The following is a 24,468-nucleotide window of genomic DNA, read 5'->3' as shown; positions in this document are numbered from 1 at the left end:
CAGAAAACTTTTCAGTTGAATTGACCTACTTTTAGCAGTAGCATAACACTAGCCTACAAGTTGTGATGCAGATCAGGTTGTTGTTGCTAGCTGATCATGTGGGGGCACTGTATGCTGATGAAACTCAGAAAATGAGTCATCTGAGGGTGTAGTTTGACAGCCTCTCCAAGAGAACCTACAGAATAAGTATTGCCAAAAGCAGCAGTGCAACACTTAGCAGCAAACTCCAACCATTTACTGAGTGCCAGCATTAGCATCCATCTGATCCTGAGGAGAACTGGCACACAGTGAAGAATAAATAAGAAAACAACACACTACTATTCTTGTTGGTTTAGCGCTCTAAACCGGTACTTTCCTAGGTCAGATGAGCATTAATGCCAGCAGGAAATAGAAGGAATGATGATGACTTTTTTTGGTAGCAGCTAGCTGCTAGGCTTATTTATGTCTGTTTTGGCACTACAATTATGTATTAATGTGGTACGGGGATGCAAGAAAATTCAAAATTAGAACAATAATTTGATTTAAAAACCACCTGAAATAAGCTAGTCAAACTAACACATTTAGACACAACCTTGACATACCTTCCTGATACTGGAAGGTCCATTAAGCTTCACTCTGAGCTAGGAGACACTTAAACAAAATTTATAATTTTATCAACAGAAGCAAGAAGTATTCAGAATAAACTATGGATTCTGACTCAGTCTTAAAGTACGCTGTAAATCCAGGTACTGTTTTCATACCTAATATATCTTGCTATAAACTGCCTATAAGCCAGGGTTGAATTACTTTGACCCTTTAAATTTCAAGAAAACATCCAAAGCAATGCAAGAAACACAGAAATAGCCATTCCCTTGTTCTTCCAATTCAACTCTGATACCATAAAACAAAACAAAGACGAAGTAGCTAGCAGGAAACAAAAGCATCAGAAATTCTCAAATGCAGTCCTATGAATTTAAATTCAATGAGCTAACATGATAGAAGTGATTACTTTGGTGTTAAATTTAACATAATGAATAAGAGCAATAAGAAATGGCATCTGAAGAGGGCATGACACAAGGCAGAGGTCAAATCTGAATTAACATCAGGATTATTGAACAGAAAATGTCATTAGCTAAGTGAGTTTCTGTTATGCCCTTCCATAGGTAACTTTTGCAAGTAGCCTTAATTAAAAACAACCCTTACAACTCTGAATTCTATCTCCACACACATTCTTTTTTGCTTATGTTCCTTGGAGGTCTGCCAGTTATTTCTTGGAGCCCTAAAATAAGAATTTGGAGTCAGACACAAATTCTGGTTCTGATTCTACTGTAATTCCCCATGAAATCAGATTCCTTGCAATGTATCTTTTCAACAGCAGTCTTTGGTGTTCACCACTATGCGTGTCTCTGCAGAAATTCAAGAGCAAGTAAAATGCTACCTGCAAAATAAACTGCTAGTCAGACTGGAAAAGTACTTCACAATCTCTGAATAAAAAGCATCATATTAAGACAAAGTACCTGATCGTTTTAGCTACAGTGTGCACATCTTCTATTTTTTCATTTAATCCCTTAATTCCCCAAAGCCTCAGAGAAAACCTATGCATTCTGTTCTGTTTTGTTCCTTCAAGTTGAGGAAAAAGTCCTCAGCATTCTTGTCTTTGGTCTTCACTGTCACTTCATCAGCTACCCACCCTCACTGATACGCTCTGGATTATTACACAGCCTTCAGATGTGAACATCCTTCATTCACTTCCTTACGTTTTTTGGTAGTTGTTCATCTATGTACAAAAGGAAAATTCTGTATTTTTTTTAAGTTTCTAACTGTTTCTTTGGCTCCTGAAATATTCAGATCAATTGTAATTGCAGGTGGTAAAACAAGGTGATTTTCTACATTTTCTGTTTAAATGTAAAGCATACAGTATTTTTCCTTTTGAAAAGCTTAGTCGAGGAAAATGCATCGAGGTTTTATCACTCCTTATATTCTCTGTGTCTTCATTGCAATGTTAAAAACTTCACCATCTAGTTTCATTGAAGTTTGGTTTATAATAAACCCTGTGAACTACTTACCAACACAAATCCTGCTATATGCAAATACGAGGTTCCTCTGTAACATCCAACAAATAAATGCTGTGCCACCTTTTATCCATAAACTTTTCATCTAAGACAGAATTGGTTTTCACCATGTTTGGACTTCAAGAAAAGCTACTAAAATTGACTAAGTGAGCTCAGATACCAAGAGTCCATCTTTATTTAAATTTATTGTAGTTTCCCTTGGTCCTGTTTATTCCACTTCTCAGTTTATTCTCCTTATTAGTTCCTTTATGTATAACATTGCCTTGTGATGCACCAATAAGCAGACACTTCATCAAGCTTGGTATCTTCACATGGCAGTTCATCAGTTTTCATTAACTCACTCTTGCAGTTAATAACCACATTATGTTAGATGATGTTATTACTCAGCTGTACTAAAAGGAAATAATCTGCAAACACCACGACATATGGCATCTGCCAAAGCATCGCATTTAATCTAACGTTTGCTGCGTTGTAATAAATTCTTCAAAATTTGTTGCAAGTGCTCTGAAATACAAATCTACTTACCAGCATATTCATGTTACTGGCAATTTGGCAAACATTACTAGTATTGGTCATCTGCTAAAACATTATGAAAGGAGAGCAGAAGGAGAAGGAAAATATGTTCCTTAAAGTTAGAACTGCATGTGGCATACAGGTAACGATGTCATGGCTATAAACCACCATAATAGGATTATCCCAGAACATTCCACTAGTCAAACCTATCTCATTATCAGAAAAAAAAAATCTGTGGCTGCAAATATTCTCACAAGTTCAAACAAAATATGTATGTTATAGAGACTATGATTTATAATGAGCATTGAAGATGACACTAAGAGAGGATTAAATGCAGCTCACTGCATACTTCAAGTGCATATTATTACATGAAGTACCTTCACTGTGCTTTTTAGGTACTTACAGAGATACATTAAGAAATGTAATCCCTGAAGTCATTATAAAGATATGCATCTTTTAAACAAAAACATCTAATTAAAAGGAACAAACAAAAAAACCCTTTGGATAAGACACTCATTTTTACACAAATTCTAATGACTTAAAGACAAATTCTTTGGCAGAGTAACTGTCACTCAGCTTCTAATCTAGATAGTTATTTGGTCTATGGTGTAAATTATGCTGTTTTGCTTTACAGGTGTTTCCCTTCAGGCACTTAAAGTTCTCTTATGTATCCTTCAATAAAAATGCAACGTATATACTGAAAAAGGAAATAATCTTAAAAATCTATCAGCTGCAAGCTACTGTGAACATTATTTTTAGATTACTGTATTTCTGTACTGTGCTTACGCAGTGCCCTACTACACATCCATGCTCTCTTGCCCTATTTCAAGGAAACCTGGAAGAACCGAAGACACCTTGCAAAGTCTTCTGACCATACATGTAAATTTGTTGCCATTTTTCATCAATCTACACAAATATGAAACCAATTCTTCAAGGAATCTTAGCTCCTGACATTTCAATCCATCCCACCATATAGTCATTAAACTATAGAACTATGTAGATCCAAAACATATGTCTTCTAATTTCTACCTAGAAATACATGTGATTATACACATGCAATATCTAATTTGTCTGGCTGGGAAAAAAAAAATCCAAAAAATAAATAAACTCAAATGTTTTAATGAATACAATAGCTATTACCAGTGCAATTCAAAAAGCTGAAAACCCCTTGCATTAAAGACTAACGTTAGAGATGATGTAATATATTTGGAAATAGGACAGCAACTGGCATACCATCCACACGAGGCTGCCACTGGTTTTAGTGAATACGAGACATTGAATATTCAATAACTTTCATGTATTTTAATAGGATTCCTGAGCTACCTCATTAGCAGCTTTAGACATAAAATTTAAATTAATATTTTAATTAAGCTAGTAATACTTAAACACTGGGTAATTTGCCATGTATGCCTTGCTTTGATAAGAGCCTCATCAGGCTTTTTACTGCGTACTGAACTACGTAATATTGTTATGAGCACTTCACTAGTATAAGACCCCTATCACCTCCTCCACCTTTTGTGAAGAAAGCTGTGACAAAGTGGATGCATCTGACTATGGTTCTCTCTTGCATTTAGTGGCGAAACATCATCCCATTTTCACAGCATGAAGTTCTAGATTTTGTAGCTGGAGCGTTTGCTGGTTCCTCAAGCTTTTTAAAATAGCTGGCATAAGGTCTGCCAGGAGCACTGTAATGTGTTTTGAAAGAGCTGTAGCTACCTCCTAGCTGAAAGCACACTGCTTGGAAACAGATCTTGGACTACCTAGATGCTTCTTAAGGTCTACTGATATGCAGTCCTATGAAGAGTTAATAGACAGGAAAGCAGTGCATGGGGTTTAGCTAATTTTTATGTCTCCCTTCTCTGATTGCTTGCAAAAACATGAAAAGTCTTTCTGAACTTTCCCTCAATTTATTATACCCATTCTGATACTTAACACACTCTACAACTTACTTCTGATCTACTCATTGGTCAGTTTTGAAATTGCAGTTTCTTTTAAATTAAGCTGATTTGATCCATCAGGCTACGGAAATCATTTAATACAATGATTTATGCATAGAGTCTAAGAATACAAAATGAATATACCTACCAAGATTTCCCACTAAAAACTCCTATGCGTGCTCTTCAACAGGTCTTTGAAGTCAAACAATATTTTTGAAAGTTTCAAGTGACCTTCTTCAAATAAACTATTCCGTCATCTTAAAAAGGTAATTTCCAGTTATCCCTCAAGTATATGTCTTAGACTATAAGTAACATCAGATATTTTCCGAATCATCCTTGCATTACAAATCTGCATGTACAGGCTTGCAATCCTTTTATGTTCTAGATGTTGTTGGTAAACAGATTTTAATGGGACTTTGATAAGAAAATTCCTCCAAACCAACAGCACTCCACAGTTACCTACAGACTTATTTCACAGCTTTTTTTAATGTAGCAGAAAACAAGGCAGGAGATCAGAAAGATGCAAGGGGCAAAAGCTGTAGTTCTACAACAGCAAAACAGCATATAATCCACGTGTCCTGATACTGCCTTCTCCTCCTCCCTCCATCAGCTGAGATACAAACTCACTTCACTCTGGTAAAGCGCATCTCACAATGCCCTAACACCTAGGGTGCACTGGACCTGCCTGTCTCCCACCTGTGCTGCAGAGCCAGCGCCAAAGTCTCTCCCTGCTGCCAAAGGCTCACCCCAGTGTCCCATGGGTTCTACTGTCTTAGCAGCCACCGTTGATGGCTGCTAACATAGAAGTTAGGTCCTCAGTTTTACCTTGAAGTAGGATATGACATTCAAACTTTGTATTAATACTAACATTACAAAATCCTGTGAGGTAGGATAGAATTCTCAGTGGGCTGGTGTGTTCAGTTCATCCCTAGTGCCACATGCATTATTACCTATATAATTACAAAATAATACATGGTCAATGTAATTTATGTATGCACTGCAACATATATGCATGAAAAGTACTAAGTTTGTCTATGTGTCCTTGAATTCAACATGTAATTTAATTAGGTCCTTCCCTACTGTGACCAGGTAACCTGCATAACTTTGAGCTACAATCTTAATGTTCCTCCACATGCACAGTTTCTGTTTGGACATACACTACCTTAACTCAGTATCTGAGAACAACTTCACAGGTGATGAAGCAACAGCTTGCTGAGGCATTATGTATCTTCTGATGCACCATTTGTCATTGCCATCACAGCATACAACTACCCAGTATAGTAGATTGCACCTGTATATTACAGAACAGTTGCTCTCAACCTTAAAAAGTTAGTCAACTCATAATTTTCTTAAATTATTAGGAATTGCAAGAATCACAAAATCATTCTAAAAATAAAATCTATGCATGCTAATGAGAAAAAAAATCCATATAAAGACTATCACCTGCCAGCTTTATAGCTACAATTATTATAGCTAATTATATATCTGCAACAAGGGAGTACTTCACCTACTACAATCATCTGGGAGTCCTCAAAATGCCCTCAGGTGAGGGAAAGCAGCAAGGAACAGATTAACTTTGTAAACTCTGCAAGCTGAGAAACTTTCAGCCAGTAGAAATAGTGACATCCACACTCTTCTCAGTAGTCACAGTTCTTTCTTTGCTTTGTGCCTATCACCTGGCACTATGTCAGGAATTTTATGGTCAGATACAGATTTCTGTTTATTGCCAATACTCTAAAATGAGTAAAAGATACTGATCTGCTGGAAATGTAGCAGATGTGAAGGCAGCAAAAGGAGAAAGATTCATTATGACTGAACTCTCATTTATCTCAGCTTGTGAATAAAATACCAAGTACTCCTGCCCACTGGGTTTTAAGAGGCTTCCAGAACACAAGATACCAAAAATACTGAGATACTGCAACACAGAATTACAGAAGCAGAGGGTACTTTCTCTCAGAGAACAGAACACCACAACTTGAACTGGTGCTAAAATTGTTTCCCAGATGCATACAGCCTATGGGTACTTGGCTGTTTCCCTGCTGATAGGCTTCACTCACAGACAAGAAACTCTAGGAGAAACAAGATAGTTGGAAAAACAGTAAAGAAGTGGCTAGAAGACTTCAATAACGGTAAGGAGGACAAGTGAGCTCACTGAGGACACCTCAGTGTTCCTACAACATGGCAGAATGTGGGACATTCAAGTCTTATCACTACCAACTTTGTAATGCTAGATTTTTACTTTGCAATAACTAAGTCATGGAAACTAACACGAAGGGATGGATTAGTGCACTGTGTGGAAAAATACAGTGCCAAACCAAGAACAAATAATGACATAAAGCTGTAGCTTTGCTTAGGTCAAAGAAAAAGTCAATGTATTTCACTAGTTATTTTTTGGAAAACTTATTTTAAGCTCTAAAGCTGTAAAGTCAAATAACGAGTATGCACTGGAAAGACTGACTAGAAGATAATAATGGAAATCTTTTTCACATACTTGTGATAAACCTGCTTTTTCCAGCATTTTCAAATTACTATTTTAAATCTAAATTTTGTGGTTAAATATAAGTGATTTGGAGCTGTTCTGTAACTGACCAATCTTACATGTTGGCCTAATTACTAACCTGATTCTATAGATGTTTGAGTTCAATGTCAGATGAAACTCTGTAAAAATGCAGGCTAGATTTAAAAAAAAAAAAAAAAAAAAGGTAATTGCAGTATAAGCTATTTCTTCATGAACACTTGCATATTCAATGACAGTTTTGTTATCATAGCCCTCCTTTTGCCAATTATTGCCACCTATTTCTCCTAGCATAACTACTGGAGCAGTAGTTTTCCCTTGAGATTGGTTCTCTTATCTAAGGGTTTGCAAGGCCACATAAACATTCACAGCACTAATAACAACAACTTTTTCTTCTGTTTGTTTAAACAAAACAAAAAATTTACTTGTACTTTTTTAAAGCATTGCAGCTGGGAAGCTCAACTGTATTGTGGGCTGCTTCAGAAGAGGGGTGGCCAGCAGGTTGAGGGAGGTGATTGTCCCCCCTCTTCTCTGCCCTTGTAAGGCCCCATCTGGAGGACCGAGTCCAGCTTTGGGGCCCCCAGCACAGGAAGGAGTTGCAGGAGCACGTCCAGAGGAGGGCCATGAAGATGGTCAGAGAACTGGAGCATCTCTATGAAGAAAGGTTGAGGGAGCTGGGCATGCTCAGCCTGGAGAAGGTTCCAGGTAGACCACTCTGCAGCCTTTCAGTATTTAAAAGGAGTTTATAAGCAGGAGGGGGACTGACTTTTTACATGGGCAAATAGTGACAGGACAAGGGGGAACAGTTATAAACTAAAGGAGGGAAGATTTAGGTTAGATGTTAGGGGGAAATTCTTTATTTCAAGGGTGGTGAGGCAGTGGAACAGGCTGCACAGGGAAACTGTGGATGGCCCATCCCTGGTTCAAGGCCAGGCTGGATGGGATTCTGGGCAACCTGGTCTAGCGGGTGGCAACCCTGCCCACGGCAGGGGATTGGAAATGAATGGGCTTTAATGTTCTTTCCAACCCAAGACATTCTGTGAATCATTAATGGAGTGTTTAAAGACAATTCTGTATGATAAAAATACAAACGCTAACCGGGAAATCTGGAAAGCACAAACAGGTTAAGAAAGAAAGGGGGGAAAAGAGGACAATAATAACTAAGCCTGTTTATTCCAAATCACTCACTGAGGTGTTACACAGAGCTGTCCTGTGTTAAGGAGCTAAGTGCTAAGGAGCTACTGTGCTAAGTCAGGAGATCCAGGCAACATGGGCCAGACCTTCCACCAGCTCTGAAGGTTTTCTCCCCTACCCAGCTCCCCTGAAGGAAGAGGCGAACAAAGGTGTGGATAGATTTAGAAACATCCCCAAAAACCTACTGGCTCCTGACATTTCCCTCAGGCACTCCTGGTCACGTTTGCTGCTTGGGGTGATAATCTTATAGGAAAGACAAACTACGGGCTTTTGTTGAAAAAAAAAAAAATGTTGTGCATAGTGCTTTGTTTCATAGTTATAATTTCCCCACATGTGAAATTCCCGGGCATGAGCCTTCACATTTCTGTTCAGCCTTTCTGCGCTGCCCAGACAACCGCTGCACATAGACAACTGAAAGGCTCCTTAAAGTTTCCCTCCTGTCCCAACCCCTCCTCAGGCGGCTCGGGCAACAGAGCTGCAGCTGCTCCAAGCACCGGGCTCCCTGCTGCACTAGGAACCACCCAGAGCTCTCCTCACGGGGCGGCAGGACAGAGGCCGGGCTGCACAGCCCCACAGCCGTTGAGGAGACCGCCTCGTGAGGCGACCCATTCCCGGGAAGTCGAGTACCGATGGCGCGGCCGCGCGGCAGGGGGGGAAGGGGGGGTTGCCGCCAGGGCACAGCCCCGCCCCGCTCCCCCCGGGAGGCCGCCAATGGGCGGATCGCAGGATGCGAGGCGGGCGCCGCGGAGGAGCTCGGGGCTCGACCGGCCGCGCCTGGAGCGCGCGGGGTTTGAGGCGCCGCTCGGGCGGCCGCAGCAGTCCGCTCCGCCCATGGCCTCCGCGCTGGTAAGGGAGCGGGACGGGGGGCGGCGGAGGGCGCGGGTTTCTGCCACGGCTCTGACGGAGCGCCGCTTTCCCTCAGGAGGACCCGGTCTTGATCCGTCCCCTCAGAGGCCACGGGGCGGCGGTGACGGGCGTCGCCTTCAGCGCCAGCGCCGCGGAGCTCGGTGAGTGCGCGGGGCGGGAAGCGGCTCCCCCGCCCGCCGGACTGAGCCGCCCCGGCGGCGGTTCCGGGAGCAGGTCCGGGGGCGGGGCGGCCTCCCGCGCCGGCCGGGCGGGCAGCGAGTCTCTGCCCCTTCCTTAAGCGACAACTTTTTGAGCAAACCACAGGGCGGAGGAGGGGTTTGTCCCGCGGCGAGAGGGGAGGAGGAGGAGGAGGAGGGGGAGGAGGAAGTAAGCAAGCGAGGGCAGCGCCGGGGCTGCGCGGGCGGGGTGTTGCGCCGTGCATTTCTGCCGCCCCTCGTCTCTCCGCCCCGGCCCGGCCTGCCGCACGCCCGGTGTCCGCCCGAGCCGCACACGGGGGCAGCCGGGGGCGCGAGGGAACCCGGCAGCGGCGGCGGCTCCCCGAGCTCCGCTCCGCCAGAGGCTGCTGCGAGGGGCTGCCATGAGGATCCGGCTGGCGAGAAGATGGACGTGGGTCCGCAGAAGCTGCGTGCTGCTCGGCTTCTTGATGGTCGCCTACTTCGCGTTGGAGTTGTCGGTTTCTTCCTTCGGTGCCTCCCTCGCTGGGGAGAGCGTCTCCAAAGGCAAACGGGAGCGGCGCTTTACGGACGGAGCAGAAGAGGCAGTGGATTTGGCTCGTCCGGTTTATGACAAATCCCCGCCTGATTCTTACGCCCCGGGAGAATGGGGCAAACCCACTCGCTTGCAGCTGAGCCCTGAGGAGAAGAAGCAGGAAGCAGAGCTGATTGAGAAGTATGCAATTAATATTTATTTGAGTGATAAAATCTCTCTCCATCGGCACATTGAAGACAATCGACTGAGTGGCTGTAAAACTAAATCTTACAACTACAGAAAGCTGCCTACAACGTCTGTTGTAATTGCCTTTTACAATGAAGCCTGGTCCACGTTGCTGCGGACAGTACACAGCGTTCTTGAAACGTCTCCTTCTGTGCTTCTGAAAGAAATCATACTGGTGGATGATTTGAGTGATAAAGTGTATTTGAAAACTGACCTTGAGAAGTACATAAGCAGTCTGAAAAGAGTTCGTTTAATACGGACCAACAAACGGGAAGGACTGGTTCGTGCACGCTTAATTGGAGCTACTTTTGCTACCGGTGATGTCCTCACGTTTCTCGACTGTCACTGCGAATGTGTCTCCGGCTGGTTAGAGCCGTTGCTTGAGAGGATTGCCGAGAATGAGACTGTTGTCATCTGTCCTGTTATTGACACCATCGACTGGAACACATTTGAGTATTACATGCAGTCAGCAGAGCCCATGATTGGGGGCTTCGACTGGCGACTGACGTTCCAGTGGCACTCTGTGCCGAAACACGAACGTCTGAGGCGCAAATCTGAAACAGACCCAATCAGATCCCCAACTATGGCTGGGGGCTTGTTTGCTGTCAGCAAGAAGTATTTTGAGTACCTGGGTACCTATGATACAGGAATGGATGTTTGGGGAGGAGAGAACTTAGAGTTATCATTTAGAGTGTGGCAGTGTGGAGGCATGCTAGAAATTCATCCGTGCTCCCATGTAGGCCATGTGTTTCCAAAGCGTGCACCATATGCTAGACCGAATTTCCTTCAGAACACAGCACGTGCTGCTGAGGTGTGGATGGATGAGTATAAAGAACACTTTTACAACAGAAATCCTCCAGCGAGAAAAGAAAACTACGGAGATATTTCTGAGAGAAAGCTACTGAGAGAGCGTTTGAAATGCAGGAGTTTTAACTGGTATTTGAAAAACGTCTTTTCTGAGTTGCATGTACCAGAAGATCGTCCTGGCTGGCATGGGGCTGTCCGCAGTGTAGGAATATCATCAGAGTGCCTAGACTACGTTTTACCAGAACATAATCCTGCTGGGGCTCACCTTTCTCTCTTTGGATGTCACGGTCAGGGAGGAAATCAATTTTTTGAGTACACATCAAATAAGGAGTTTAGATTTAACTCTGTAACAGAGCTATGTGCTGAAGTCCCTGAGCAAGAGGATTTCATAGGTATGAGGAGCTGCCCAAAAGATGGATCTCCTGTCCCAGAAATTATTATATGGCATTTCAAAGAAGATGGGACTATTTATCATCCTCATTCTGGAAAGTGCCTTACTGCTTATCGTACTGCCGAGGGGCGTGCTGATGTGGAAATGAGAACTTGTAATGCTGCAGATAAAAATCAGATGTGGAAATTTGAGAAATGATCACTAGCAGTAGTAAGAATCAGGTGGAGCAGAGTCTCCAAGGTTTTTACATACATAGCAGATAGCAACATTGGAATGTCTTCAGATGTGTCTTTCCTGTAGTGGTGTAGGAATTATCTGCTGTGGTGAACTGTATGGAAAGCAAAAGCAAATGGTGGGAGTTAGTTTCTGAAACAGTGATTTACACTTCTTATGCCTTCTATTTTTGTAAATTTTGCCCAATTATTTTCTTATTTTGGTCTCTGTTGATTATGGGAAAACAAATCCTTTTGAGTGGACTGAAGAGGAATTTTCTCGTTGTTTACTCTTTAAAAAATGAGCGCATTAAACCTGCAAGGTAACATTACGTGCAAGTAAAAATTTTGTACTTGCTGAAGTGGAGGTTCTTGCAGTATTTGACCTATTTGCAGATTCATCATAATATACGTATCTATCATCCTAAATTATGCTACAGTAGCACGTGACTGAATTCACAGTGATGTGGAAAGCTGAATCTTAAGTCTTGGAATATTCTGCAGTTTTTTAGGGAATTTACACATACTATTTAGGGTTTTAGAGTGACCTCTAGCTAAAATACTCCACTGAAGAGAAGGACTTTTTAGGGGGTGGATTTGGGCACAGCTTTGCAGTCTTGCTCTTGTTCTGTAAAACTTACCTGGCCAGGGTGAGTCTCATGGATGAGTCTCAGAACGTAGTAGCAGTGAAACCAAGGACGTGCTACAGGTGCTGCAAATGGAAGAAATGAATAGTTAGAAGTATGAGTTCTGCTGGAAGGTAGCAGGGAAGGAAATAAAGTGCAGAATTACTGCTGCTACAGCTACTGCTGTTTCTTTGCTGTGTATTTAGTATTTACATCATTGTGTAAGCTTTTCCTTGTTAAGTTTGGCTTCCTAGAGAGACAAAGTCTATGTGACTATGCCATGTATCCATTTTTTTTGGATTTTAAGGAATCTTTCATGTTTTAGACTGGCAGCAAGGGAAAGGAGAGAAATACAAATGAAAAGTTAGACTGTCTTACTTTGTGTTATGTATTTGGCAAAAGCTGGCATGGTCTGCACGCTCAGTAGAGTTTGGAAATAATGCAGCGTACACAGCTTCTTTCTATTCACCATATTGTTCTGGGAGACCTAGTCTGGAGTTGCTGAGGCGAAGAGAGTTGGAAAGGCAAAGGACACATTATAAGAAAACAAGGTGTCCTGTGAACCATCTAACCAATCTTATTTTTAATGTTTTCTGTATCCAGTTATACTAAGTTTTGAGTAATACCAATTCTAGAATCATGTCACTAATTAGCTTTCAGTGTGATTATAGATAGTAGATGTGACAGATATGTTTTTGTATTTGAAAAAAGAAATCTTGATTCTGTGTTTTTTTTAGCTATATACAATTAAGTTGAACACTTACCTTAATGCTTTGGGCATTCTAACTTTGGTTGGTTTCTTACACTGAAGTGGTAAATGTCTTTCAGTAGTCACAATGTAGTAATCCTTGACTCTGGGCTGGTGGGAACTTGAACTTGTGAGCAATAAGAATCTGGATAAAGACACCTGAGGTATGCAGTAGGTGCACATTTGCTAAAGGCGTTGGTAAGTAGAAGGGTTAAAGGGGAGCAAGTGAGACCTGAAATAAGTGAATATATTAAAGATAATAAAGCAAGAGTCAATAAAGATGTATGTTGGAAGCTAAGTGATTTTAAAGAGTTGAAGACTTTGGGTGCAAACAGGCTGAGATTGAAGGGGAGCAGAGGAAGAAAGTTTGGAGCGGGGGATGTAGTGTTAAATCATGCTCAGAATGCTTGCCACTGTGTGGCATGGGTTGTTTTAAGCCTTTAACTTATTTTTAGGAGGTTACTTACAACTTATTTTTTTCCTCTTTCTTTTTTCCTTTNAAAAAAAAAAAATGTTGTGCATAGTGCTTTGTTTCATAGTTATAATTTCCCCACATGTGAAATTCCCGGGCATGAGCCTTCACATTTCTGTTCAGCCTTTCTGCGCTGCCCAGACAACCGCTGCACATAGACAACTGAAAGGCTCCTTAAAGTTTCCCTCCTGTCCCAACCCCTCCTCAGGCGGCTCGGGCAACAGAGCTGCAGCTGCTCCAAGCACCGGGCTCCCTGCTGCACTAGGAACCACCCAGAGCTCTCCTCACGGGGCGGCAGGACAGAGGCCGGGCTGCACAGCCCCACAGCCGTTGAGGAGACCGCCTCGTGAGGCGACCCATTCCCGGGAAGTCGAGTACCGATGGCGCGGCCGCGCGGCAGGGGGGGAAGGGGGGGTTGCCGCCAGGGCACAGCCCCGCCCCGCTCCCCCCGGGAGGCCGCCAATGGGCGGATCGCAGGATGCGAGGCGGGCGCCGCGGAGGAGCTCGGGGCTCGACCGGCCGCGCCTGGAGCGCGCGGGGTTTGAGGCGCCGCTCGGGCGGCCGCAGCAGTCCGCTCCGCCCATGGCCTCCGCGCTGGTAAGGGAGCGGGACGGGGGGCGGCGGAGGGCGCGGGTTTCTGCCACGGCTCTGACGGAGCGCCGCTTTCCCTCAGGAGGACCCGGTCTTGATCCGTCCCCTCAGAGGCCACGGGGCGGCGGTGACGGGCGTCGCCTTCAGCGCCAGCGCCGCGGAGCTCGGTGAGTGCGCGGGGCGGGAAGCGGCTCCCCCGCCCGCCGGACTGAGCCGCCCCGGCGGCGGTTCCGGGAGCAGGTCCGGGGGCGGGGCGGCCTCCCGCGCCGGCCGGGCGGGCAGCGAGTCTCTGCCCCTTCCTTAAGCGACAACTTTTTGAGCAAACCACAGGGCGGAGGAGGGGTTTGTCCCGCGGCGAGAGGGGAGGAGGAGGAGGGGGAGGAGGAAGTAAGCAAGCGAGGGCAGCGCCGGGGCTGCGCGGGCGGGGTGTTGCGCCGTGCATTTCTGCCGCCCCTCGTCTCTCCGCCCCGGCCCGGCCTGCCGCACGCCCGGTGTCCGCCCGAGCCGCACACGGGGGCAGCCGGGGGCGCGAGGGAACCCGGCAGCGGCGGCGGCTCCCCGAGCTCCGCTCCGCCAGAGGCTGCTGCGAGGGGCTGCCATGAGGATCCGGCTGGCGAGAAGATGGACGTGGGTCCGCAGAAGCTGCGTGCTGCTCGGCTTCTTGATGGTCGCCTACTTCGCGTTGGAGTTGTCGGTTTCTTCCTTCGGTGCCTCCCTCGCTGGGGAGAGCGTCTCCAAAGGCAAACGGGAGCGGCGCTTTACGGACGGAGCAGAAGAGGCAGTGGATTTGGCTCGTCCGGTTTATGACAAATCCCCGCCTGATTCTTACGCCCCGGGAGAATGGGGCAAACCCACTCGCTTGCAGCTGAGCCCTGAGGAGAAGAAGCAGGAAGCAGAGCTGATTGAGAAGTATGCAATTAATATTTATTTGAGTGATAAAATCTCTCTCCATCGGCACATTGAAGACAATCGACTGAGTGGCTGTAAAACTAAATCTTACAACTACAGAAAGCTGCCTACAACGTCTGTTGTAATTGCCTTTTACAATGAAGCCTGGTCCACGTTGCTGCGGACAGTACACAGCGTTCTTGAAACGTCTCCTTCTGTGCTTCTGAAAGAAATCATACTGGTGGATGATTTGAGTGATAAAGTGTATTTGAAAACTGACCTTGAGAAGTACATAAGCAGTCTGAAAAGAGTTCGTTTAATACGGACCAACAAACGGGAAGGACTGGTTCGTGCACGCTTAATTGGAGCTACTTTTGCTACCGGTGATGTCCTCACGTTTCTCGACTGTCACTGCGAATGTGTCTCCGGCTGGTTAGAGCCGTTGCTTGAGAGGATTGCCGAGAATGAGACTGTTGTCATCTGTCCTGTTATTGACACCATCGACTGGAACACATTTGAGTATTACATGCAGTCAGCAGAGCCCATGATTGGGGGCTTCGACTGGCGACTGACGTTCCAGTGGCACTCTGTGCCGAAACACGAACGTCTGAGGCGCAAATCTGAAACAGACCCAATCAGATCCCCAACTATGGCTGGGGGCTTGTTTGCTGTCAGCAAGAAGTATTTTGAGTACCTGGGTACCTATGATACAGGAATGGATGTTTGGGGAGGAGAGAACTTAGAGTTATCATTTAGAGTGTGGCAGTGTGGAGGCATGCTAGAAATTCATCCGTGCTCCCATGTAGGCCATGTGTTTCCAAAGCGTGCACCATATGCTAGACCGAATTTCCTTCAGAACACAGCACGTGCTGCTGAGGTGTGGATGGATGAGTATAAAGAACACTTTTACAACAGAAATCCTCCAGCGAGAAAAGAAAACTACGGAGATATTTCTGAGAGAAAGCTACTGAGAGAGCGTTTGAAATGCAGGAGTTTTAACTGGTATTTGAAAAACGTCTTTTCTGAGTTGCATGTACCAGAAGATCGTCCTGGCTGGCATGGGGCTGTCCGCAGTGTAGGAATATCATCAGAGTGCCTAGACTACGTTTTACCAGAACATAATCCTGCTGGGGCTCACCTTTCTCTCTTTGGATGTCACGGTCAGGGAGGAAATCAATTTTTTGAGTACACATCAAATAAGGAGTTTAGATTTAACTCTGTAACAGAGCTATGTGCTGAAGTCCCTGAGCAAGAGGATTTCATAGGTATGAGGAGCTGCCCAAAAGATGGATCTCCTGTCCCAGAAATTATTATATGGCATTTCAAAGAAGATGGGACTATTTATCATCCTCATTCTGGAAAGTGCCTTACTGCTTATCGTACTGCCGAGGGGCGTGCTGATGTGGAAATGAGAACTTGTAATGCTGCAGATAAAAATCAGATGTGGAAATTTGAGAAATGATCACTAGCAGTAGTAAGAATCAGGTGGAGCAGAGTCTCCAAGGTTTTTACATACATAGCAGATAGCAACATTGGAATGTCTTCAGATGTGTCTTTCCTGTAGTGGTGTAGGAATTATCTGCTGTGGTGAACTGTATGGAAAGCAAAAGCAAATGGTGGGAGTTAGTTTCTGAAACAGTGATTTACACTTCTTATGCCTTCTATTTTTGTAAATTTTGCCCAATTATTTTCTTATTTTGGTCTCTGTTGATTATGGGAAAACAAATCCTTTTGAGTGGACTGAAGAGGAATTTTCTCGTTGTTTACTCTTTAAAAAATGAGCGCATTAAACCTGCAAGGTAACATTACGTGCAAGTAAAAATTTTGTACTTGCTGAAGTGGAGGTTCTTGCAGTATTTGACCTATTTGCAGATTCATCATAATATACGTATCTATCATCCTAAATTATGCTACAGTAGCACGTGACTGAATTCACAGTGATGTGGAAAGCTGAATCTTAAGTCTTGGAATATTCTGCAGTTTTTTAGGGAATTTACACATACTATTTAGGGTTTTAGAGTGACCTCTAGCTAAAATACTCCACTGAAGAGAAGGACTTTTTAGGGGGTGGATTTGGGCACAGCTTTGCAGTCTTGCTCTTGTTCTGTAAAACTTACCTGGCCAGGGTGAGTCTCATGGATGAGTCTCAGAACGTAGTAGCAGTGAAACCAAGGACGTGCTACAGGTGCTGCAAATGGAAGAAATGAATAGTTAGAAGTATGAGTTCTGCTGGAAGGTAGCAGGGAAGGAAATAAAGTGCAGAATTACTGCTGCTACAGCTACTGCTGTTTCTTTGCTGTGTATTTAGTATTTACATCATTGTGTAAGCTTTTCCTTGTTAAGTTTGGCTTCCTAGAGAGACAAAGTCTATGTGACTATGCCATGTATCCATTTTTTTTGGATTTTAAGGAATCTTTCATGTTTTAGACTGGCAGCAAGGGAAAGGAGAGAAATACAAATGAAAAGTTAGACTGTCTTACTTTGTGTTATGTATTTGGCAAAAGCTGGCATGGTCTGCACGCTCAGTAGAGTTTGGAAATAATGCAGCGTACACAGCTTCTTTCTATTCACCATATTGTTCTGGGAGACCTAGTCTGGAGTTGCTGAGGCGAAGAGAGTTGGAAAGGCAAAGGACACATTATAAGAAAACAAGGTGTCCTGTGAACCATCTAACCAATCTTATTTTTAATGTTTTCTGTATCCAGTTATACTAAGTTTTGAGTAATACCAATTCTAGAATCATGTCACTAATTAGCTTTCAGTGTGATTATAGATAGTAGATGTGACAGATATGTTTTTGTATTTGAAAAAAGAAATCTTGATTCTGTGTTTTTTTTAGCTATATACAATTAAGTTGAACACTTACCTTAATGCTTTGGGCATTCTAACTTTGGTTGGTTTCTTACACTGAAGTGGTAAATGTCTTTCAGTAGTCACAATGTAGTAATCCTTGACTCTGGGCTGGTGGGAACTTGAACTTGTGAGCAATAAGAATCTGGATAAAGACACCTGAGGTATGCAGTAGGTGCACATTTGCTAAAGGCGTTGGTAAGTAGAAGGGTTAAAGGGGAGCAAGTGAGACCTGAAATAAGTGAATATATTAAAGATAATAAAGCAAGAGTCAATAAAGATGTATGTTGGAAGCTAAGTGATTTTAAAGAGTTGAAGACTTTGGGTGCAAACAGGCTGAGATTGAAGGGGAGCAGAGGAAGAAAGTTTGGAGCGGGGGATGTAGTGTTAAATCATGCTCAGAATGCTTGCCACTGTGTGGCATGGGTTGTTTTAAGCCTTTAACTTATTTTTAGGAGGTTACTTACAACTTATTTTTTTCCTCTTTCTTTTTTCCTTTTTTTTTTTTTTTTTTTTTTCTCCCCAAATACAATTTTGGGGTAAAAGGGAGCTTCTTTACTATATAAGGGACACATTCCTGAAAAATTCCATTCCACTGCAGTAAGGAATTATTTTGTTGACCTACAAGTTATGAATCATGTATCAAATTGTAAAAGGCAACCAGTCATTAAGTACTGGAGGAGCAAATTATACAAAGTATATGCTCTTGTGAAAAGCTTGCTGTAGGCTGCTGCATTCAGTAGGTACAACAGTAAAAAGGCCTGGGTTCTCCTACATGACCGAAGCATCAGTTGTATATGCCATGCATGTTTCCTCAGATGAAAGTAAATAGCATGAGTATAGACTATGCAAATTTTATGGAATTAACTTTTTTAGGACTTGACAAAAACTATATTTTGTATAAAGAACTACCTTCATGTTAAATCTGACATTCAAAGTGTTCCTTATCTATTTAAGCAATAAATCATGAAGCAATGAATCTGCCTCATAAAGTTTAAAAACTTGTTCTGTCTATGTGTACTTGAACCTTTCTTCCTTCTCCCCACCACCTCCTGTTCTACTTTTGTGGTTATTTAAAACCTAAATAGAAATGGGGGGGGGGGGGAACAAAACCAAAAAAGGCAGAAGTAAACAACCTAGCCGAAGTAAACGATCTGGATTTCAGACATAAATATATATTATTTTTTCCCAAATGGAGGAAAAAAGTTGAAGTGGGGGAAGTAGGCAAGGAGAGAAAGACAGAAGAAAAAACTTACCATCGAAGTTGAGCTAGTCCTGAACTGAGTTGTAGCAGTTACACAGAAATACTCTAATCTGGTTGTTTTCCAGTGCCTACAGATTTCTGGAAAATCTGGAACTGAGGAAGATTTTCTATTCTTTTAAACTTTGAAAATTTGGGGAGCACTTGTGTATATTTTGAACTACTGATTTTTTTAAGTGACTTAAGAAACTGAATGTAAACTTAACACTGAATAAATGTGAGATTACTTTGATGTTTCTCTTGAAAAATAAATTCCAGAATGATTATTTAAATGTTGGCTAGTGTGCTGATTTTTTTTTTTTTTTAATTTTCTCTGTCACTTGTATAAATACATACAGTATTCAATGAAATTGTCATGATCTTGATCTTTATGGGAGCTATTAAAATTTCCTCATGTAGAATCCACTATGCTTAGAATCCCAGATTAGTTACTTTGACAGAGGTTTAAAGGATAATTCTTTTCCTTGAAGTAGGAAATTTTCGGAATCGCTGTTATCTGTATTTGTATTGTGACGCTGCACCTTATCACAATGCGATTTGCAGCGTTGCTGTAAAGTGTGGGAGTTTGTTGTTCTTCAAATATTCACACACACATCTTTCTACTCCATTGAACGTGTAATCTTTGCACTGGGTGAGCTAATTGTGCTAGGTATGTTTCAGTAGCTGGGGGGAGGGGGGACGAAGGAAGAGTGACCAAGCAGTGATGTTTAGCTGGGAAAGCCTTGCAATGCATATCCTTTCTAATCTTTTGCACAACTTTATCTTGTAGTCACTACTGTGGTATTCCAGGGTATGGAAGCGTAGTGGTAATTCCACATTGTGGCACCTTGTGTTTCTTTATATATGTATATATATATATACATACGTTTCATGGTGTAACACGTGCACCACAGTTTGAAAATAACTTGTAATACTGATGTGTCTTGTACCACCCCTGATGGAGCTGCAATTGTAGTAAACAAAATGCTGGAACCTTGTTTTATTATCAGAGAATGTGGAGTCGTATGTTTTAAATGAAACACTTAGTGCTGTCATGGTGGTGTGACAGAAAGTGGCAATAAAGCACAGCTTGTTTGGATAAATGCTCTGGTTTGTAAGGCTTTGCCTTCAGGTCTGCTAGGGCACACAGAGTTTGAAATTACACGTTAACAACTCCATGTTAACTCAGGAAGTACCACCTCTACTGTTTTTTTGGTTTTGTTTTTCTGTTGGGTTTTTTTCTTCTGTATGCAATTCCAAATTTCTAGGGGGGCTAAAAGGGCTAAACTACGCTGCCTTGGGTATAGATAATGGGAGTCCCCGCATGGCTTGTGATTGAATTCTGCTGATGTTGCCTTGAAACTGGGAGCTCCATGGTCTGTGAGAACAGTAGTAAAAGATTGAAACAATGTTTTCCCTCTGTAGCCCCATAAAGACAGTGCTTTTGAACTTTCATTACCTTCTTCCTACCAAAGAGGATAAACTGGTGTGGTCAGTAGAGAGTAGTGCTGTGTTTGTTTTCTTTCTTTCCAGTTGAACCCTTCTTTGCTTGACTTCAATAGGTGCAGTGTAAATAGTAACATCCAAGATGCCAAGACTAAGAGTTGAAAATATGGCTTATTCAAAACCTCTTAGAGGCACAACTTTATGAAATTTTGTAACTAATTTTTAAACTTTGTAAGATTCATAGGGATTCATGAGTTGTTTCAGAATTTTTAGCCCAAAGCATGTGAAGAGGCAGAATATTTTCTGTCAATTGTGTTTTTGAATGAGGCATACATTGCACAGCCAAATTGTGTGAGCACGTCTGTAGGGGAATGCTGACCTCTAGTTGGACTTGAGCTGACTTCTGGGAAATCTGCTGCTTGTTCTCTGATGAAAATATTATAAGGCAGAAATTAAATAAAATAAAAGTTTGAAATTAATAGATTTAATATAGCAACATACTAGCAGGGATCCAGGACAAAAGGATTTTCTTGAGCTGTATTTCCCTGATTTCATTTAAAATGGGATTAGTAGCTAAGGTGAAGATCTGTCAAGTATTTCTAAGTATGTTTGGTTAAATCCTCTAGTTCTAATTAATAAACTCAAAATCTGCCAGAGGGTTATCTACCACCATTCTTGAATTCATTATTCAGTGCAACACCTGCCCTTCCTAGTAGCTGGAAAATGTACCCAGAGAAATAGCGGGTTGTTACAGGTCATGCATCGTTTTCATTCATGGCTCACAGCAATAATGAAAAACAAAGAGGAAGACAAGTTGAAAGATAGAAAGTGAGCAAAGAGGAACTGTGACTGAGAATCAAGGTAGTTTGTCCTTTTTGCCTGTCAGTATTTTTTTAATGTGAAAAATTGGAGAGGATTTTTAAATGTCATAAGCGTATTTCAAATGAACGGTAACTGATAGTGATAGTTATAAATATCCTGATATATTTACAGAAAAAGAAGATTATGGGGTTGGGGGAAAATATAAGGGGATTAATGCTATGTGCACCCACTAGAGAAATACGTTACAAGATGCAGAGGCTAAAAAGGAGGCAAGTCAAATAAAAATGAGCAGTCTTTAACAAGCTAAGTAATGGATTCATCATCGATCAGTTTCCAGTCAAAATATTTATTTTCTTCCTTGATATTCTGTAACTCAAACAAATTGTTGTCTTTTTGCGTAGGAAGTCAACCACAGTAGTCAGAACGAGTCCTTCAAAAATAAAAAATGAAGCTAATGAAAGATGTGTCTGATCTGTGATAGATTACTTACCCAGCTAGATCATGAGACCTGACAACACTGGTGGAAGTAGAGGCGTATCTGCAAGAGTGCTTAACTCTTGAGAAAATCTAATTGCAATCCTGTTTTGAATAAGTATTTTTTCATATTTCTCCATCTTATTTAGGCATAATGTTCTTTCTCTAGTCTGTAACATTTTTGCAAGTTAATATGAATGCTATTTATACTGCAGTTATAGAAAAAATGTTGTGCTGTGTATACTGTTCTTGTTGCTATGTAGATATACTTACAGTTAGAGTGGCCGGACAGGCCTTTAGCTTTGAGGTACAGGAAGCTGTCCATCTTGAAATTCTTGCTGGGGTTTTCTTTGAGGCTTGCTTTTTTGAAAAAAAAAAAAAGTCACAAAACAAACAATCCATCTGTTTTCTGAAAAAAAGATAGGGAAAAATACACCGTTTTCACTATCTTTATCTATCTGTTTGCTTAACTGCTGCTTTTGTAAGGAATCTACTGCCTTGATGTTTTTCAACAGCACTCTGCAATTTTAAAAGATTTTACTGTGCACAAATCTGTCCACGTCTGGTGCCATTTCAGTTGGTGCATGCATGTATAGGCATATGCTTTAGGCAAATTTGTCTTACTGTTTCACTTGTTCAATATTTTCAAGAACCAGACTGGTTTAGGAATAAACTGGAATCTGTCTTTTGGGTGTGTTCACCCCGGCTGTGCACACAGCCCCATTTGGTGCATGTCAGTGAATACTACACAATTCTTTGAGCAAATCACAGTGCAAGACCATCATTAATTTACTGTCGCTGATTCTCATAATCAGGACACGTGGTTTGGGTAAAGCATCTTCTTCGTAATACTGGAAGACCTTGAGAATACTCAAAAGCCTTTTAGGAAATATTTTAGTTACTGTGAGGGGGACTTGAGGTAGCACTTTTAGATATCCACAAGATTTGTGAAGGATAGTGAGGACAGATGGGCAGTGGATGCCTTCATCTCAGACTGCCTACCTGAGGTGAACACCGTGCATGGTTTAATGGCAATGGCAAGGTTTAAAGGCTAATGGCAATACTACTGGGCATTGAGAGTGTCTCTAACATTAATGCTGATGATGTGAGAGCCTGCACGCAGAGCTGAGGCTGAGTCCTACAGACACGTTTCAGCGTATGTGTACATACCACATCCATCAACATGTGTGAAGCTGCCATACTAAACATCCCTAAAGATGCACGTTCATGCCACACAACTCAGCACATGTGAACATATATGTGCGTGCCACACACGTGAATACACATGTTAACATCACACCTCAACATAAGTGAATGCACTTTGATCCAACACATGCCTCAGCATGCCTGTTCACCCATTTTCATTTCTCCTTTCGATATGCTGTACTGTGCTTGTTCGTATGTATTTACATCGCATTCCTCATCACAATTGAGCATGTGTGTCCTATAAGAAAAACAGAGCTTGATTTCATTGCAAAGTGCCATAAATGTTTTCCTTGGCTTATTGAAAACCCAGGTGTTTGTTTAGAGAACAGGGACAATGCAGTGTGCAAACTTGACCTTTGTGTTACGTCCAAGTCTCTGTTCTTTGGTATTCCCTTCTATTATGACACGTGACCACAAAAACATATTTTCTAGAGTTACCTCACGCTTGGGTGTGTGCAGAAAGGCCTGAGTTTATAACTGGACTATGTTGCATATTGAAGTGGCCCCAGAGTGGTTTTCAGCTTTCATCTTTCTTGTTACATGTTGCAGACGGTCAGTTATTAGCATTGCTACAGCAAAGAGGAATTGTTTGGTTTCCTTCTCTAAACATAGCTCTGGTTACGTTGTGTTTCTCAGAGGAGAATTCGCCTCGGAGATCTGTATGGGCCAAGTATGGTGGTCTGGTAACAGGAAGCCAAGCGTTAGGGTACTGGCGTATTTAGCAAAGTGCTGGCAGGAGGCAGCGTTGAGGTCTGGTCTGTGCTCTTGCAGGATCCCACGTAAGCTGGGTTGGAAGGTTCTTGCTCCTCTGCTTTTGTGCACTTAAGTGTAAGCACAGTGTGAACTTGAGACAAGAAAAATGCATCAAAGGATTAAGAAACAATTCCTAAGGTACTGTGCTTGTGTAAATTGGAGAAGCAGTGTTATGAAGCAGACAAAAACCTTTAAAGTGGAATAAAGAGAAATAGAAGAGTTAATTTGATAGAAGTGATTTCTGCAGTGTGTTTAACACATATACAACTTTTTAAGATTAGTACTGTTAATAGAAATTACTTTTGACTGCAACATTGCCCTGTAGACTTGTATGGGAACTGCTGAGTCATGGCCTGAACCACTGATTGAGCACCTGGAGGAAAGACCCAGTCAGCCCTGGGGGCACAGGTGAAGGCAATTCACCTGTGCAACCAGAAGGGGTGGAGCCTGGCTCCACCCCTCTTAGGCCTCATTTAAGGGCTGACTGCCCCTGAGGAAGGATCTCTGCCTGGAGATCCTTCCTTGGTGGGAGTCTTTTCCTGCGAGCCCCAAATCTTCCGATCCGGGTGAGCGCTGTATTTTCCTTCCACCTTTTGTAACGCTGTTTCCATTGCGTTAGTCCTGCTTATCGCTACGAGACTCCTCCCTAAAATAAAATATTTGACTTTACAGCAAAAAGCTTAGCCATTAGCCTTATACTCCAAAGTTGATTTCAGCCTCCTTGGATAGAGCTGAGGCTTATTCATGGTAAGGGGACCTACCTTCCTTTGCAGCCCAGGGGCAAAAGTTGAATGTAGGCTCAAAGGTTTGATTTAGTTTCTTTGCCTGGACATATGCTTCTCAAATACAGATTCACATTGCCTTGTGAAAAGAATTCTGCAAAAGGCCAGTTACTGGCCTTTTCCTGTGCAGGTTCTGAACTCCTCCCTTCT

General features: G+C 42.6%; 3 protein-coding genes across 3 annotated transcripts in view; all 3 read left to right on the top strand.

Moving 5' to 3' along the window:
- On the top strand, positions 9,632-13,286 carry LOC110393302 (polypeptide N-acetylgalactosaminyltransferase 4-like). Its single transcript, XM_021386413.1, has one exon. It carries the CDS (start codon positions 9,655-9,657, stop codon positions 11,404-11,406), a length of 1,752 nt encoding a protein of 583 aa, XP_021242088.1. The 5' UTR covers positions 9,632-9,654; the 3' UTR covers positions 11,407-13,286.
- Positions 13,713-24,468, top strand: part of POC1B (POC1 centriolar protein B) — a 49,539-nt gene continuing 38,783 nt past the window's right edge. Inside the window, exons 1-2 of the mRNA XM_021378730.1 lie at positions 13,713-13,863; positions 13,940-14,024. Coding sequence (XP_021234405.1) covers positions 13,729-13,863; positions 13,940-14,024 — 220 coding nt within the window. The 5' untranslated portion in view covers positions 13,713-13,728. The remainder of the gene's footprint in view (positions 13,864-13,939; positions 14,025-24,468) is intronic.
- Positions 14,153-19,128, top strand: LOC110392222 (polypeptide N-acetylgalactosaminyltransferase 4-like). Its single transcript, XM_021384670.1, has one exon. It carries the CDS (start codon positions 14,456-14,458, stop codon positions 16,205-16,207), a length of 1,752 nt encoding a protein of 583 aa, XP_021240345.1. The 5' UTR covers positions 14,153-14,455; the 3' UTR covers positions 16,208-19,128.

Source organism: Numida meleagris, chromosome 1, assembly GCF_002078875.1.
Source record: "Numida meleagris isolate 19003 breed g44 Domestic line chromosome 1, NumMel1.0, whole genome shotgun sequence".
NCBI lineage: Eukaryota > Metazoa > Chordata > Aves > Galliformes > Numididae > Numida > Numida meleagris.
This window is presented reverse-complemented; position numbering and strand designations above follow the sequence as displayed.

Bases quoted from the DNA above. Each gene is read 5' to 3' on its own strand.
- LOC110393302 (XM_021386413.1), top strand. From the start codon at position 9,655: ATGAGGATCCGGCTGGCGAGAAGATGGACGTGGGTCCGCAGAAGCTGC.
- LOC110392222 (XM_021384670.1), top strand. From the start codon at position 14,456: ATGAGGATCCGGCTGGCGAGAAGATGGACGTGGGTCCGCAGAAGCTGC.